Source organism: Microtus pennsylvanicus, chromosome 11 (assembly GCF_037038515.1).
Source record: "Microtus pennsylvanicus isolate mMicPen1 chromosome 11, mMicPen1.hap1, whole genome shotgun sequence".
Taxonomy (NCBI): domain Eukaryota; kingdom Metazoa; phylum Chordata; class Mammalia; order Rodentia; family Cricetidae; genus Microtus; species Microtus pennsylvanicus.
In genome coordinates, this window is record NC_134589.1 from 92,993,154 (window position 1) to 93,006,614 (window position 13,461).

General features: G+C 48.6%; 1 protein-coding gene across 2 annotated transcripts in view; it reads right to left on the bottom strand.

Annotated features, from left to right (window-relative positions):
• Positions 1-11,406, bottom strand: part of Adcy9 (adenylate cyclase 9) — a 116,876-nt gene extending 105,470 nt beyond the window's left edge. For both annotated transcript variants that reach the window (XM_075941825.1, XM_075941824.1), the window contains exons 1-2: positions 11,273-11,406; positions 9,354-11,089 (exon numbers count right to left, since the gene is read on the bottom strand). In XM_075941825.1, coding sequence (XP_075797940.1) covers positions 9,354-11,046 — 1,693 coding nt within the window. In that variant the 5' untranslated portion in view covers positions 11,047-11,089; positions 11,273-11,406. The remainder of the gene's footprint in view (positions 1-9,353; positions 11,090-11,272) is intronic.
• Positions 11,407-13,461: the final 2,055 nt, after the last annotated feature.

Below are 13,461 nucleotides of genomic sequence, written 5' to 3' on the forward strand. Positions count from 1 at the left end.
TAAGTAAGTCAAACACAAGAATGTCTGAGGGAAATGAGAGTACCCAGCACTTCTTCCCAGGAGGCACCGTTCAGAACAAGGCTCCTAGGAAGGGAACTGCTGGCGTTGCCTTCTGGAACCTTCTGCAGCTATACTGAGTATACTCCTCAGCCTACAAGCAGGTCATCGACATCTTAGTGTAGGGATTTTTCTTTCTGCTGTTCTTTGCTGCTATTTATCTATATTTACAGACACATGTCCTTCAGCAGACCTCAAGGGGAAGACACTGTAAAAATAAATGCCACGTTGCCTCATAATTGCCAACTACAAGAATGCAAACTAGAGCTTCCCAAGAGTTTGGAGATGCACATGGCTTTCTTCTGTGGTTTACTTCTTCATGGAAACATGCATATGCTATTAATTTTCTTTTCAAAACAGGATGGGGTAAACTTTAACTGTCTCTCTGCATAAACATATCAGAAAAACTGAATTAATGAGATTTCAATACCTATAATTTCTCTGCTACTTAAAAAAATGCTACTGAGAAGAAAATCTACCCTAAGCCACTGTGTGATACAAACTGGGCACCAAAATGGGGTATTCTGTAATGGGGGACTGGAGAGTTAAGAGACAGCAGTAAAGGGGGCTGGGCTTGCTGTTCTTCAAGAGGACCTGAAGTTCCGTCCCTAGCACCTATGTCAGTTGACTCAACCGCCTGTAATTCTAGTACCGGAGGAGTGACAGCCTTTTCTGGATTCCACAGGCAACTGAAGTTACATATACATATGCCCACACAGACACATATGCAAACACATAACTAAAAATAAAAATATTTCAGTTGGGTGGTGGTGGCACATGCCTTTAACCCCAACACTCGGGAGGCAAAGGCAGGTGTGTTTGAGTTCAAGGCCAGCCTGGCCTACAGAAAGAGTTCTACGAAAGCCAGGGCTATACAGTGAAACTCATGTCTTGAAACACAAAAATAAAAATATTTCGAAAAGAGACCTGTAATGGAATGCAATATCAACTTGTATAAATTCCAAGAGCAGTCTATACATATTCTTGAAGAAAGCCATGGTTACCTTGAAAGGCTGTTGAGAAACTAACTGGGGCTGGAGAGATGGCTCATAGGTTATGAGCTCAAACTGCTCTTTCAGAGAACCAGAATTTGGTTCCCATTTAGGTACACAGGTGGTTTACAGCTAGAGCATCCAACACCTCTGACCTCCTCCTGCAAGCCTCCTCACACATGTATAATTAAAAATAATCTCTTCTTTTTTAAGAAAGCCATTGCGAAACAGGATTGATAAGGTGGCTCAGTGGGTAAAAGCACTTGCTGCACAATTAACCCTGGATTCATTTCTCAAAAGATCTCCTCCAACTTCCACATTCTACATGTGCACAACGGTACACACACACACACACACAGAGAGAGAGAGAGAGAGAGAGAGAGAGAGAGAGAGAGAGAGAGAGAGGAGGATAAATAAAATGAAGTTTAAAAAGAACCAACCCAAAACAAATATAGGAAGGAATGAAGCCATGGAAATAAAAACCCTTTACACATGTGTCACGGTGATATGATTTCACAGCAGCTGGGACAGCGTGTAAAGATGCCATGTGAACTGGAAAGGGGTACAGAGAGGTAAGGTTGCTCCAGCTGCTGCTGAAAAAGAATCACCCCTTTCAATACCATCAGTTCATGGACCTCGTCTCTGATGAGAGATACTGTATGCCAAGTCCTTTCTAGGCCCTTGACATGTACTTAACATTTAATCCCTTCAACTCAATGAGGTGGACATTGTGTTTTCTGATACATTCCTTTGGGCTGAAGTACTGGATTAACTACTTAGAGACTCCTTCTGGCTGCTTGAACATTACAAATGACTGGGCCTCTCCCTACTTACTTCCCTCACCTACAGAACGGAGAAAATAAGAGTCCCTCCTGCACAGCCTTGTTCATACCATATAATTGGCAAGTTTGGTGCACAGTTGTGTGGCCGTTTGACTGGTCATGTGCTCCAGGAGAGGCTCACAGTCTGTCTCCGGGGCTTTGTCCATGCCTCACCAATGGCAGAAACTCATTCAATACTTAGGGAATAAATAAGAGTTTACAGTACAATGACAGTTTTCACTTAAACTTCAGCCATCTCCAGGCTCGCAAAGCTGAGGCTTTTCCCATAACTCCTCAATTATCTAGGGCCACATCACTATAAGTACCTCAAAGCTGTAGGGACTTGAAGATTCCCAAAAACAATATTGCTGAGCTCCCAGGGGTTTCCATTGAGGAAGCAGCCAAGCTCATCAGCTACAGTGTAACCAGAGCAAGCTATCAGGGGTTTGCAGTTTGGACATTTGCCCTTTTTAATTGAAGAAACTGACACAGTCAGAGTCCCTGGTGTGTTCTGGGTTTCAGTGTTCACCAAAGAGAGCATAGCAAAGGAGAAGAGTCCTTCTGTGAGGACAAAATATAATTTGCCCCAGAGGGGGAGACTTGGTTCTTGGTGACCCAATGGCCATTGCCACTATGCAAACAAGTCACTGTGCTAATCAATGCTTCACTTGAATTATCTCATCTGATTCTCCGCTCTTGAGAGAGAACCTGTCAGAGATCTGTGCTCCCCATGCACTGGAGAGCCCCTGGGCAGCTTGTCTGGGTCCTGCAGTGAAGAAACACAGAACAGAGGCAGACTCTAAGCAGATCAGGAGCCAAGCACCTAACCACTAAATCACACTGCACAAGGACAGGCACACTGGACAACTGCAAGACAACACTGATTTCTCACAGAGGAGTGCTAAGGAGAAGCAAAATTCTGAGCTAGAGTTACTAGCTACTTCCACAATACACATAAAATGCCTGTCATGTTGGCAGTTCATTTCACATCCAAGACAATGACTATCTGGGCATTATATATACAAAGCACTGTCTTGGTTTTGTTGTTGTTTGCTTGACTGGTTGATTTCTTTGTGTAACAGGGTTTCATCTAATTGAGGCTGCCCTCAATTAAGTAACTGAAACTGAAGATGTCCTGAACCTTGCTGCCTCCTGCATGCTGAGACAACAGGGATGCACCCTCACACCTGGTTTGACGCAGCATTGAGGATCAAACCCATAATATCATGCACAGTAGACAAACACAGCCAACTGTGATCTTTTTTGTCACACAGCAGGGCATTTGTGAGTACAAAACTATTTTCATGAAGATATAAAGACCTTATTTGTCTTCTCAGCATGGTGTGTCATAGTGTTACAACAGCTACGGTGAGCAAAAGCACCAAACTGAACTGTCATGGTGCTCTCAGCCACCCTACGCTTGCAGAGGAAAACAATTTCACTGAAGAAGGTCCTTGATAAAGCAGTAAAAATTAATGACTATTAAATCCCAACCTTGAGTATGTGTCTTTTTAATTGTCTGTGTGGTAAAAAGGGAAATATGCCTCCAGCACTATGTCACACAGCAAGGTCCCATGGCTGTCCGGAGAGCCTCTGTTGAAACGAGGGGCTGCAAGCTAACCTAGTAGCCTTTCTCATGGAACATCAGCTGTATCTACAGACAAACTACAAACAAGCCTGAGTACTAGCAGGCTGTTTCTGAAAATATAGCAAAATGGGGATGTCGCTTCAAGGAAATCGACAGACAGTGTTTGCTGTTGATGATAAAAGTTCAAACTCTGTAGTGAAAATGAGAATTTTAGAAAACATATGCCAGCCACAGTCCTGTCAGCATCTTCCCAGTGTCCCCAGACAGACTGCCCTGATGTCAGCACTTAGAGTATCTTAGCTGGAGAAAAGGGCATTCTCTAGAAGGCCAAGGCATGTTACTATAAAGACCTGAAGAGAAAATTCACTTAAAACTCCAGTAAGACATTCTGTGACAACATACAAAAGAAAGCGACGAGGCCTTGGGCTCCATATTGTTCCTAAACTTTAAGAAACTCCTATTTGGGGCCGGGCAATGGTGGCGCATGCCTATAATCCCAGTATGGTCTACAGAGCGAGTTCCAGACGACCAGGGCTACACAGAGAAACCCTGTCTTGAAAATTGCACCCCCCCCAAAAAAAAAGAAAAGAAACTCATATTTGTTAGTATTGGCGTGAAGTCAAAGAAAAATACCCACACAATGATCTCAATAAAGCTCCCCTTCACTTCCCAAGGACCCATCTGTAAAAGGACGGCTGTGCCGTGTCCTTCACCATCCAGGGCCAGACCCAGCGGACACACTCAGAAAAGGTGACAGAGGTGGATTTCCACTGTACAGAGTCCAAAATTTTTCAGATTAACTTTTGATTAGCACAGACAATTAACAAACTTCCTCTTCTCACCAATTCTTTATGTCTGAAGACAGTTCCTTTTAAATATGTTACTATTTTTATTAAAATGTTGCTTATATTAATGTGATGGTGTTGTAGGCTTATTATTTTGAAGTAAATTTAAAATATTTGTTTAAATTTCTCCATTTTAGCTCTTAATATGGTAAAAGAAAAGGGGTCCTAAGACCAAAAGCTTTGGGCTACTGGCTCATAGAAGGCCTCATAAGCCTTACTGTCCAAGGCCTAGGATTTTATCCACCCTGTTTGCAAATCTGTACTTTCCCTAGGGTCTGCCTCCATTGCTACAGCCAGCATGGAGGGGAAAGCTGACATTCTCGTCTATTCCAAGGGACTGAGTCTGTCCACTCACCTCAGCACAGAGGGCAGGGAACACTCTAGGTGGACAACACCATGAACGCTACAGTAAGCACCTGACTCCCCAAGCAGGAGAGTTCAAGGGCAGCTCCCATCACAAATTCTGCATCAAGTTTAGGCACGGGAGGCTGGTCAGCACAGTACACCACATTCAACAGTAGAACACTGTCATCTCGGCCTTCTCCAGTGTTCCCTGGGGAAGCCTGCCCCTTTCCCGGGCCCATCCCCCTCTCTGCAGACCAGGCTTCACTGAGACCAGGACTCCCTGTGAGCTCAGCTCCTTTCCTTTGGTTCTGGAAAACTGGTGGATGCAACCAGTCCAGGGTTCACGTCAGTTCCTTCTCACTTTAGAACACAGGTCCCTTTATAAAATCCCTTCCAGTGATGGGTAGATCCTGTTAGGAAGGTCTTTAAGTGTCTCGAATACAAACTGCATATGATTGTCAAAGCCCAGGGGATGCAGCGTCCCTGGGTCCCACTCTTTTTGTGGCCAACAGCTTCCTGCCACCACCAGAAGACATGGAGATGAACGATGAATGAGCAGACAAGTACATCAAAATCCCAGCAGAAACACCAAAACCATAACCACCAAGCAGCAGACTTGCACCCAAGGTACCCGTACATAGAAAAGTCGCATGGCTTTCTTTTTCTAGGATTAAGTAGACATGGGACAGTGGCCAGTTGGCAGAAACACAATTGTTAGGATGCTTCTTTTTAGTTTTCAACTTTCTTAGTGATTCTAACCTAAGACATTACCTTCTTTTCTTCTGCATTCCACCAGGAACTCAGCAAACCTCATTCTTAATTTCCTTGCCAAAAGTTAATCCACCCAAAAGCTTATCTTGAGAATTAACAGCTGTGTGCAACTCATTTGAAGCCATGTAATTCGGTCCCAAAGGGCCTGAAAAGGTTGTCATAGGAAAGGCCAGGCATGGCAGCACATGCTTACAATTCTAGCACTGGAGAAGCTGAGGCAAAAGGACTGCAAGTTTGAGGCCAGCCTGGGTTATCAGTACAAGTACTACGCTGCATAGAAGCAAGCACGGTCTCAAACAGCGTCCACAGGGCTCTGCTCCGCTGCTGGCTGCTGCGGTCTCCTTCGCCAGCAATGAGGCTACATTTCCAGCCTCACCTTATCTAAGCCACTTGCTTCCTAGGAGGCCGTGTCTCAGCGCGTAGGAGACACCCTACCCAAGAATGTAGATGGAAGCTCTGAGCTTCTCACCCAGGGGCTCCCTGTAGAAATGCCTTTATCTGTATGTCTAATGGACCGATGGCAACCTGAAATTCTTTCCACAAAAATTAAGCCTACCAACATGGGGAGGAGAAGGCAGCTGGGGGCACTTTCTTCTGAGTTTCACTTTCTGCCTCTACAACTCTGTATCTCCCACAGGAAAAACCAACCCAGAGGATAATCATCCCCGTTGTCTGGTGACGGCACACAGAAGGGCCAGCATCCTTCCAGCTTTGAGGTTTATCTCAACGCTACAGCAGGACCACTTTTCCTGTAGCTCCAACTTAGTGCCTTCTCCTTAGTTTTATAAATGCGATTGTTCTGTTGTCGTCTCCAAAATCTTGGGCCTCTCCATTAACTCCACTAGTGAAGCAGCCCCGTTTGAAACTAGAAAGCCAAATATTCACTCAAAACCCAGGCTTCGTGAGATGAGAACAGGATTTTCTGTTAATCCATTTTGGACCCTGTTGTAGCACCAGAACCTAGAACTGGGCCCAGGGCAGAATCTGATGAATGTGTGAATGAGTGAGCCAGGGTTTCCAGACTCGTTCACCTCCATTCTCACCACACTGCCTCAGTCCAGATAATCTCCTGGTCAGTTCTAGAAACACATCAGGCTCCCTTCCCTTCAAGCCCTAACACCCAGTCATGCCCCATCCCAGCCTCTGATGAAGCCTGGCCTGGGCTCCCATCGGGTTATCTTAGCGCTACTCACACTCCACTGCCTCTCCACTGACACCGCACTCACCCTCCCTCAGGCCACCACCCCCTCATCTAGGATCTGCTCAAACAGCACATTAATCCCTAGGCTCACTGCCTTCCAGGCTACAATCCCTAGAACTGAAAAGGGAGTTTTCCGTTCAGATCATAAGCCCCATTAGGGGATCCGTCCCACCTTGAGATCAAACTCCTTTGGTCACCGTTGCTCGGAGGTCACTGGGAGGTGCTGATGAACTGGGTCCAAAGCCCACACCCACTGAGAAGTGGCAGCTGCTGCCCATGCTCTCTGCTCTGTACCCAGAGTGCTTCCTTTGCCCGCCCTAGAGCTGCACTTGATCTCAGGTCTCACGCAGTAAGCGCCTCTCCAAAATGCCCAAACATAGACCCACTCTGCAACACTCTGCCAGCCAGGAGCTTGCCGACGTCAGGGACTGTCGTGGTCTGTGCATTCACAGTGTCAGACATACATAGGAGTGTAATAATCAGGGACAGACAAAGAGGAGCCGAGAGGGAGGAGAGGTGACCGTGAAGAAATAATGGATCACCATTCCATTCGGACTCGTTAGCTAGAAGGGCTCCCTGCCATGCTGCTGCAATTCCAGAGTAAGGAAAGGGACCAGAAGCAAAGAGGGCTACGAGTGTCAAGAGGTGTCAGAGACTTGGGCAGATGCACGCCACTGCTAGTCCTGTCCACATGGTTTTCAAAATGAGCAGGGAAAAGCAAAGACATCAGTCTTGAGAAAATGGTACAAGGAGGGAATACTGAATTTAAAAATCAGAAACAGTTCATCCCTTTATGTTTTCCTTCCCCTGTCCCTTTACAAACTTTTTATAAATATAATGCACATTTATTTTAAGCTAAATTTACTAAATTTACACTATTTGAAACTTAAAAATTCACTAACTCCTTCTAGGATTTCTTTTTGTATTTTTCTTGAGGGGGTTTGAGATCCTGGATCTATGAATTAAAAACAAAAATCACCAATAAATTATCAAACACTGATACTTCCAAAAATTCAGTGACTTTGGAACTTCAGAATATACTTAATAACTACACCTATTTTTATTTTATTTTTGAAGTCCAAACAATACATCACACAAAGTACACCTCACAAAACCACTTTCACTGACCTTTGACCCAGCACAGTGTATCACTACATACACAGCAGTGCAGTCCCCACCACAGTCCCGGACTGTACCACAATCCCCTGCAACCATCAGTCCTAAAGATGCCAAAATGTCAAGGAGGGCTTACATCCCCTGATACCACGAAGCCCCAAAGCAGGTGCCACACTCTTAATGGGAAAGACACTTGTCATAGTGAGATCTTTCTACGGGAAAGTGTCATTCGTGAGGTGGTCAACATCCACATTTAAATCTCTCTAGAAGAAGAGTTTCCTGCTCTGTCTATGAATTCTTTAGCAATTAATAAAAACAATAAAGAAAACTCAGGAGAAAGAAAACCCACCCTGGCCAGAGTGCAAGTAAATAAATGACAAGGGAGGGAGTTCAGGTCACAAACGCCCACTGAGAGAGAAAACGCCCACTGAACTCCCAGCAATGCTATCAGGCAGGTGCCGTTCCCCCCCGCCCCCCCCCCCCGCTTCCTCCCCATCTGACTTAAACCATCTTCTCCTCCCCTGGTTCCCTCTCCTGGGGCTTTTAATTGTGTAATTATGCGGCATTTGGGCACCACAAAACACAAAAGAGCTTTAACGCAGCTTTTCAAAATCAATGTTCATTCTCTGTATACTTGTAAAATAAATGTTCCCTCAATCCTGAAGATTTATAGCAAAACATGGGAACTTTTTAAAATCGCAGGGAATGGGGCAAAGAGATGTAGCACATTACTGAGAATCCTGGTATTAGGTCCCATTAATCTATACACCCATTTTCCAGATTTCAAAGATAAATATATATATATGAAAATAAAGTAAAATAAGACACAGCCCAGCAAAAATAACAAGGACAGTAAGGATCCTGAGACTAAGGACAAGCAGTCAGAGGCAAATCTGCGGGAGTAGGGGAGACATAAGCACTCCTCTTCCAAACCACCTGGCACCTCATGGAGTTCTGTGTTCTGAAATCTGGACTGTAGAAAGCGAAGCAGGTATCACAGTAACAAAGCACTGAATGCCAAGTTGAAAGACAGAAATGAAAACTTGACAGGAAAGAGCAAGACTGAGACTGGCCGATTCGGGCAAAAGGTCGTGTGTACTGACAGGTATATATGTCTAACTTTCCAGTAGCCTGCAGACTAGCCAGCTTCCTACCCCCATTTTAACCCTAAGTAAAGCAAGGCCTGGAGAGGAAAAGGGACTTGGGGTTCACCGTTTTGTCAAAGGAGACAGGAAAACATCTGCATGGGATTTAAGGGCAATTTCTTTAGGCGCTAAAGAGTTCCGACTTCCAAAGGGCTCCAATACCCTCAGACTCACTGGGCTTTCCACCAGAATTCAGAGACATCAACAGCCAAGTGGAAGACGTGAGTTTTCAAAGTTCTCCTTCCTTCTAAGGTCTCATGTAGGTCAGTACTGTCTCGGTGTCCGCCTGCAGTATGACTAGGTCTGCCACGGCTGACTCACTAGAACACAGGCATGCTGATTCCCCCAGTCAGGTGTTCTGAGACAGCCAACTGCCTCCAGACACTAACCCTGGAGAGAGCCTTTCCACTGCCGCTATCACTATCAAACAGAGACAGGATGGGGGAGGGTGGTGACAAAGAGAAGCACATACCTTTCAGCTGGTCGGCCACCACGCTCTGGCCAAGGCGCTCCATAACTCTCCCATCTTCCATTTCATACCTGTCGTCTAAGTATTTTGCAGTGGCCTCGGATATGTGAACTTTGCCAGCCACTCCCAGCTGCTCCATGAGATTAGCCAAGTTCACATCATTGGACCACACATCGAATTTAAACCTCCTCATGCCCAGGATACCACATAAGACAGTCCCTGTGTGAACCCCGACACGCATGTTGACCATCTCCTTCTTCTCCTGGCAGAACTGCTCGATGGCTTTTATCATGCCTAAGCCCATTTCGATGCAGCAGTAGGCATGGTCCGCACGGGGCTCCGGACAGCCTGCCACACAGTAGTAACAGTCTCCCAGGGTGCTGATCTTCTCGCACTTGGTCTCCTCACACAGCCGGTCGAAGCGACCAAACAGATCATTGAGGAGACCTACCAAGGCATGAGCGGATTTGTTGGCACTCATTTTGGTGAAGCCCACAATGTCTGCAAATAAAATACTGACCTCTTCGATCTGCTGCATCTTAAAAGGGCGGAATGCTATAGGTGTTTTCTGTATGGAGGACTTCTTCTTCCTGTTCTTGGGACTGGAAGTGGTGTGCCTCTTGACAGAATTCTCACTCTCCTCGTCCCCTTGTTTCATTAAGTCATCAGCTATGATTCTTGGCATCACAGAATGAATCATCCTCTCTTTGAGGGCTTTTTCTACTTCCAGATCTTTGCCGTGCATAATGGACTGTCCCACCTTGAGGAAGGTGCTCCTGGACCTCACCTGAGACATGACAAACAGATGGATCCCGATGGCGTGGATGCACACGTGGAGCAGGGCTCTGCTCAGCAGCTCCCAGTGCAGGGCCCCAGGTCCCGGGGAGGGGAAGCAGTCTTCATTTCGGAAATGATACCCGAAGGTCTCGAAAAGGACAGAATAGGTCACCCCCAAAAACAAGCTCAGGTACAGAGGTAAGTGCATGACCGTGTAGAGTAGAAAGAGCACTTCAATGCACATGGAGAAGCTCCCCACTTGAGATAAGCAAGTGTCCGCCGCCTTGGCTGTGAGCGTTTGATTGGAGCTGTCAACACGTCCTGACAGAGGTGTCCAAACCTGAAACTGCGCAGCCAGGGTCAGGGCGAACACCAGCAGGGTGAGAGCCAGCGAGGTCCACGCATAATGCCGGGCGTACAGCTTGGTAAAAGTAAACAGGAAAAAGCCCACACACACCACCAGGAAGCACAGAGCCGGGACCACCATGACAATCACTTTGGATCTCATGTGGACAGCGAAGTAGATGCTCCAGAGAAGGCAGGCGAAGCCCACATAGAAGAGTGCGTACCGGAAGCGGCGCTGGGTCTGCGGGAAGCAGCGCTCCAGACAGGCCTCCTCCAGGTTCACGGAGTCGAATTTGGGGTCCCACCACCGGCTGGAGGCCCTCTCGAACAGCTGGGGCAGTTTCTTCTGCCTGCGCAGGCGACCCCCGCCGCCCATCCTCCGGGGAAGCCCCCCGGAGTCTCCCGAGCTGCTACAGCTGGACGAGATGCTGTACTTGCAGTGCTTCGGGTGGGTGTTGGAGGACAGCTGCTTAGGGTTGATCTTGACCCTCACGCTGTTGCTGTCTCCGCTCGAGTCGCAGCTCACCTCGGTGCTATGGTGATGCAGCAGCTGCTGGTGGGGTGAGGAAGCCATGTTGCCGAGCTCTTGGAACCTTTCCCGACCGGGTCAGAGGTACCTGCGGGCAAAACCAGCAGAATTTGAGCGGCCTTACTACACACACTCCCGGAGGGCCACGCGACCCGTGCTTGTCGCTAGTGCGAGCTCTGGCGAGCCACTTGGGAAGGCACCATATGCTCACAAAAACTATCCAGACAGGAGGAAAAAGCGCCAAGGCGAGCCAGAAGCGCTCGGGCCGTACCTGGTGCTCCCGGGGTTCCCGTGCCTCGGCGGCGCTGAGTCTTGAGTCCCGGGCGCGCTGAGCTGCGCTGCGCTCCCCTCGGGCGCCGTCGCCCGCTGCTGGCCTCTAGCCGCGCGCCTCCAACTGCGGCTCCAGAGGGAAGTTCAGACCTTGAGCGCTCGGGGCACCGGGAGCGGCTTTAGCAAAAACAACTCGGCCGGAGGCGAGCAGCGCTTCATCCTGCCGCAGAGGCGCCCGGTGCGTCAAAGCGCGCGGGCCGACCTGCGGCTCCTGCCGCGTCCCGTCCCCGCGCCGCGGAGCACCAGCGGGCTACCCTGGCCCGCGCCCCCGCCGGCGAGCTGGCGGAGCCCGAGGGCCGCCCGTCTGAGCGGCCGGTCTAGCAGGGCCTGCTGCCCGCAGCCGAACGCGCCGCACCCCCGCCCAGGGCCGAGCTCGGAGCGCTGCGCGGGCCTCTCAGAGGACGGCGGTGCGGGCTGCAGCAGAGCCCGACTCCCGCGACGCCTGCCGGCCCGCACGCCGGTCGCCCGCACGCCGCGCCCACGCCCCAGGGGCCCTGTCGGAGCTACAAATGCCGCTGCGGCTGCGCCCGCAGCCAGCCCTCCCGCAGCCGCTGCCTCATGTCGGAAGAGCAGCCGCCGCCGCCGCCGCCGCCACCATCTCCGGCCCCCTCCCCCTCCCGCTGTCACTGACAGACGCGCGCCCGCGCCGCCCCTCTCCCCGCCGCAGCGCGCACGCGCGGCCCGCGCACGCCACCGCCGGCTCCGGTTCACGCGCACAGGCAGCGCGCCGCCCCGCCTAGGAGCGCGCGCCAGGCTTGGGGCTGCAGCGGGGCGGGGCGGGGCGGGGCGGGGCGGGGCTCTGGGCTCCGCCCTCCGCCCGGAGCCGCTCGGCGACTGAGCTGCCTGCTCTGGGCACCTCTCATCCTTCTTTTGAACAACTGCTCTTCCCTCTCCGCAAGGGAAACTAAAAGAAGTCAGCTTCTCACGAACAAGTTCTACCCTGGTCCGTGTAAACTCTGCCCCAAATAAACACAATCCTGTCCTAGCCACCACACAGTACAGTGCTTTCCTCTCAATCACAGGGCACTTTTTCTTCCCTTCCCTACCTCCCAGGCCCATCCTAGGAGTCCGCACCAGTCTCACTGTGGAGTTAGGAAACAGGAAGGTAAAATATGAACTATCTATACAATGGAATATTATTCGACTATAAAAATGAATAAAGTGTACTTACTACAACCTCTGAAACATGCTAAGTGAAAGAAACCAAAAACCAAAGGCCACATGTTGTATGACCGATTTAATGTAAAATGTCTAGAGCAAGCAAATCCACAGAGACAGGTGGTGGATGCCAGGGGTTGTATGCAGAATTAGATACTGACTACACTACCAAGCCTGGGTTTTTCTTTGGGGTGAAGAAAAATTTTGCCTAGTGGGAACACAACACCCTGAATTCCACAGTGGTTACATGTCATGAATGTACTAGTGCCTTTGAATTGTCTTAACAAGTTAAAATTGCAGAAATGATAAATTTTATGTTGTATGTATTGCACCACAATAAACAATAGGAATTTTTAAAAGTCTGGTATATTCCAGTCCAAAATGCAAAATCTCCACCTACCTATGAAAAAACATCCGAGGAAGGAACTCAATCTGAGACATTCCCCTCAACAAAATTGTCCAGTTCTCTTCAACAGTGCGGGGTCACAAAACACAAAGCCTCAGGTATTGTCATAAGCTAGGAATGGTCACTAAGGGGAAAAGTAGAACAGGAAAAGGCAGTAAGCAGGCAGCCGGTGAGACAGGCAGTTTATTCAATGCATCCGCTGTCCTGGGGTTACCTAAGACGTTAGCATTAGCGGAAGCTGGAGGTAGACTACAAGGGAACGCCCTAGTATTTTTACAACTTTTTTCCTAACTCTGAAATTATTTCAGAATATAGCTAAAGATAAGATCAATGTTTTTATCTATGTGCCCTGTGTATCTGAGGTTTGGAAAAAGAGCACACAGCAAAAGTAAGCAGTAACCTTGCTCAGCTAACCCTGGCCTAGTGTTGAAGTGCCCGAGACCAACAGACACTCTCCACAGTCACCTGTTGCAACCCTCTGAGGAGGATATTACTGTCTCTCATGTAGAGACATGAGATCAGGGACTGAAAAGTGACACGCCCAGATTCTTACAAAGGGCAATAAT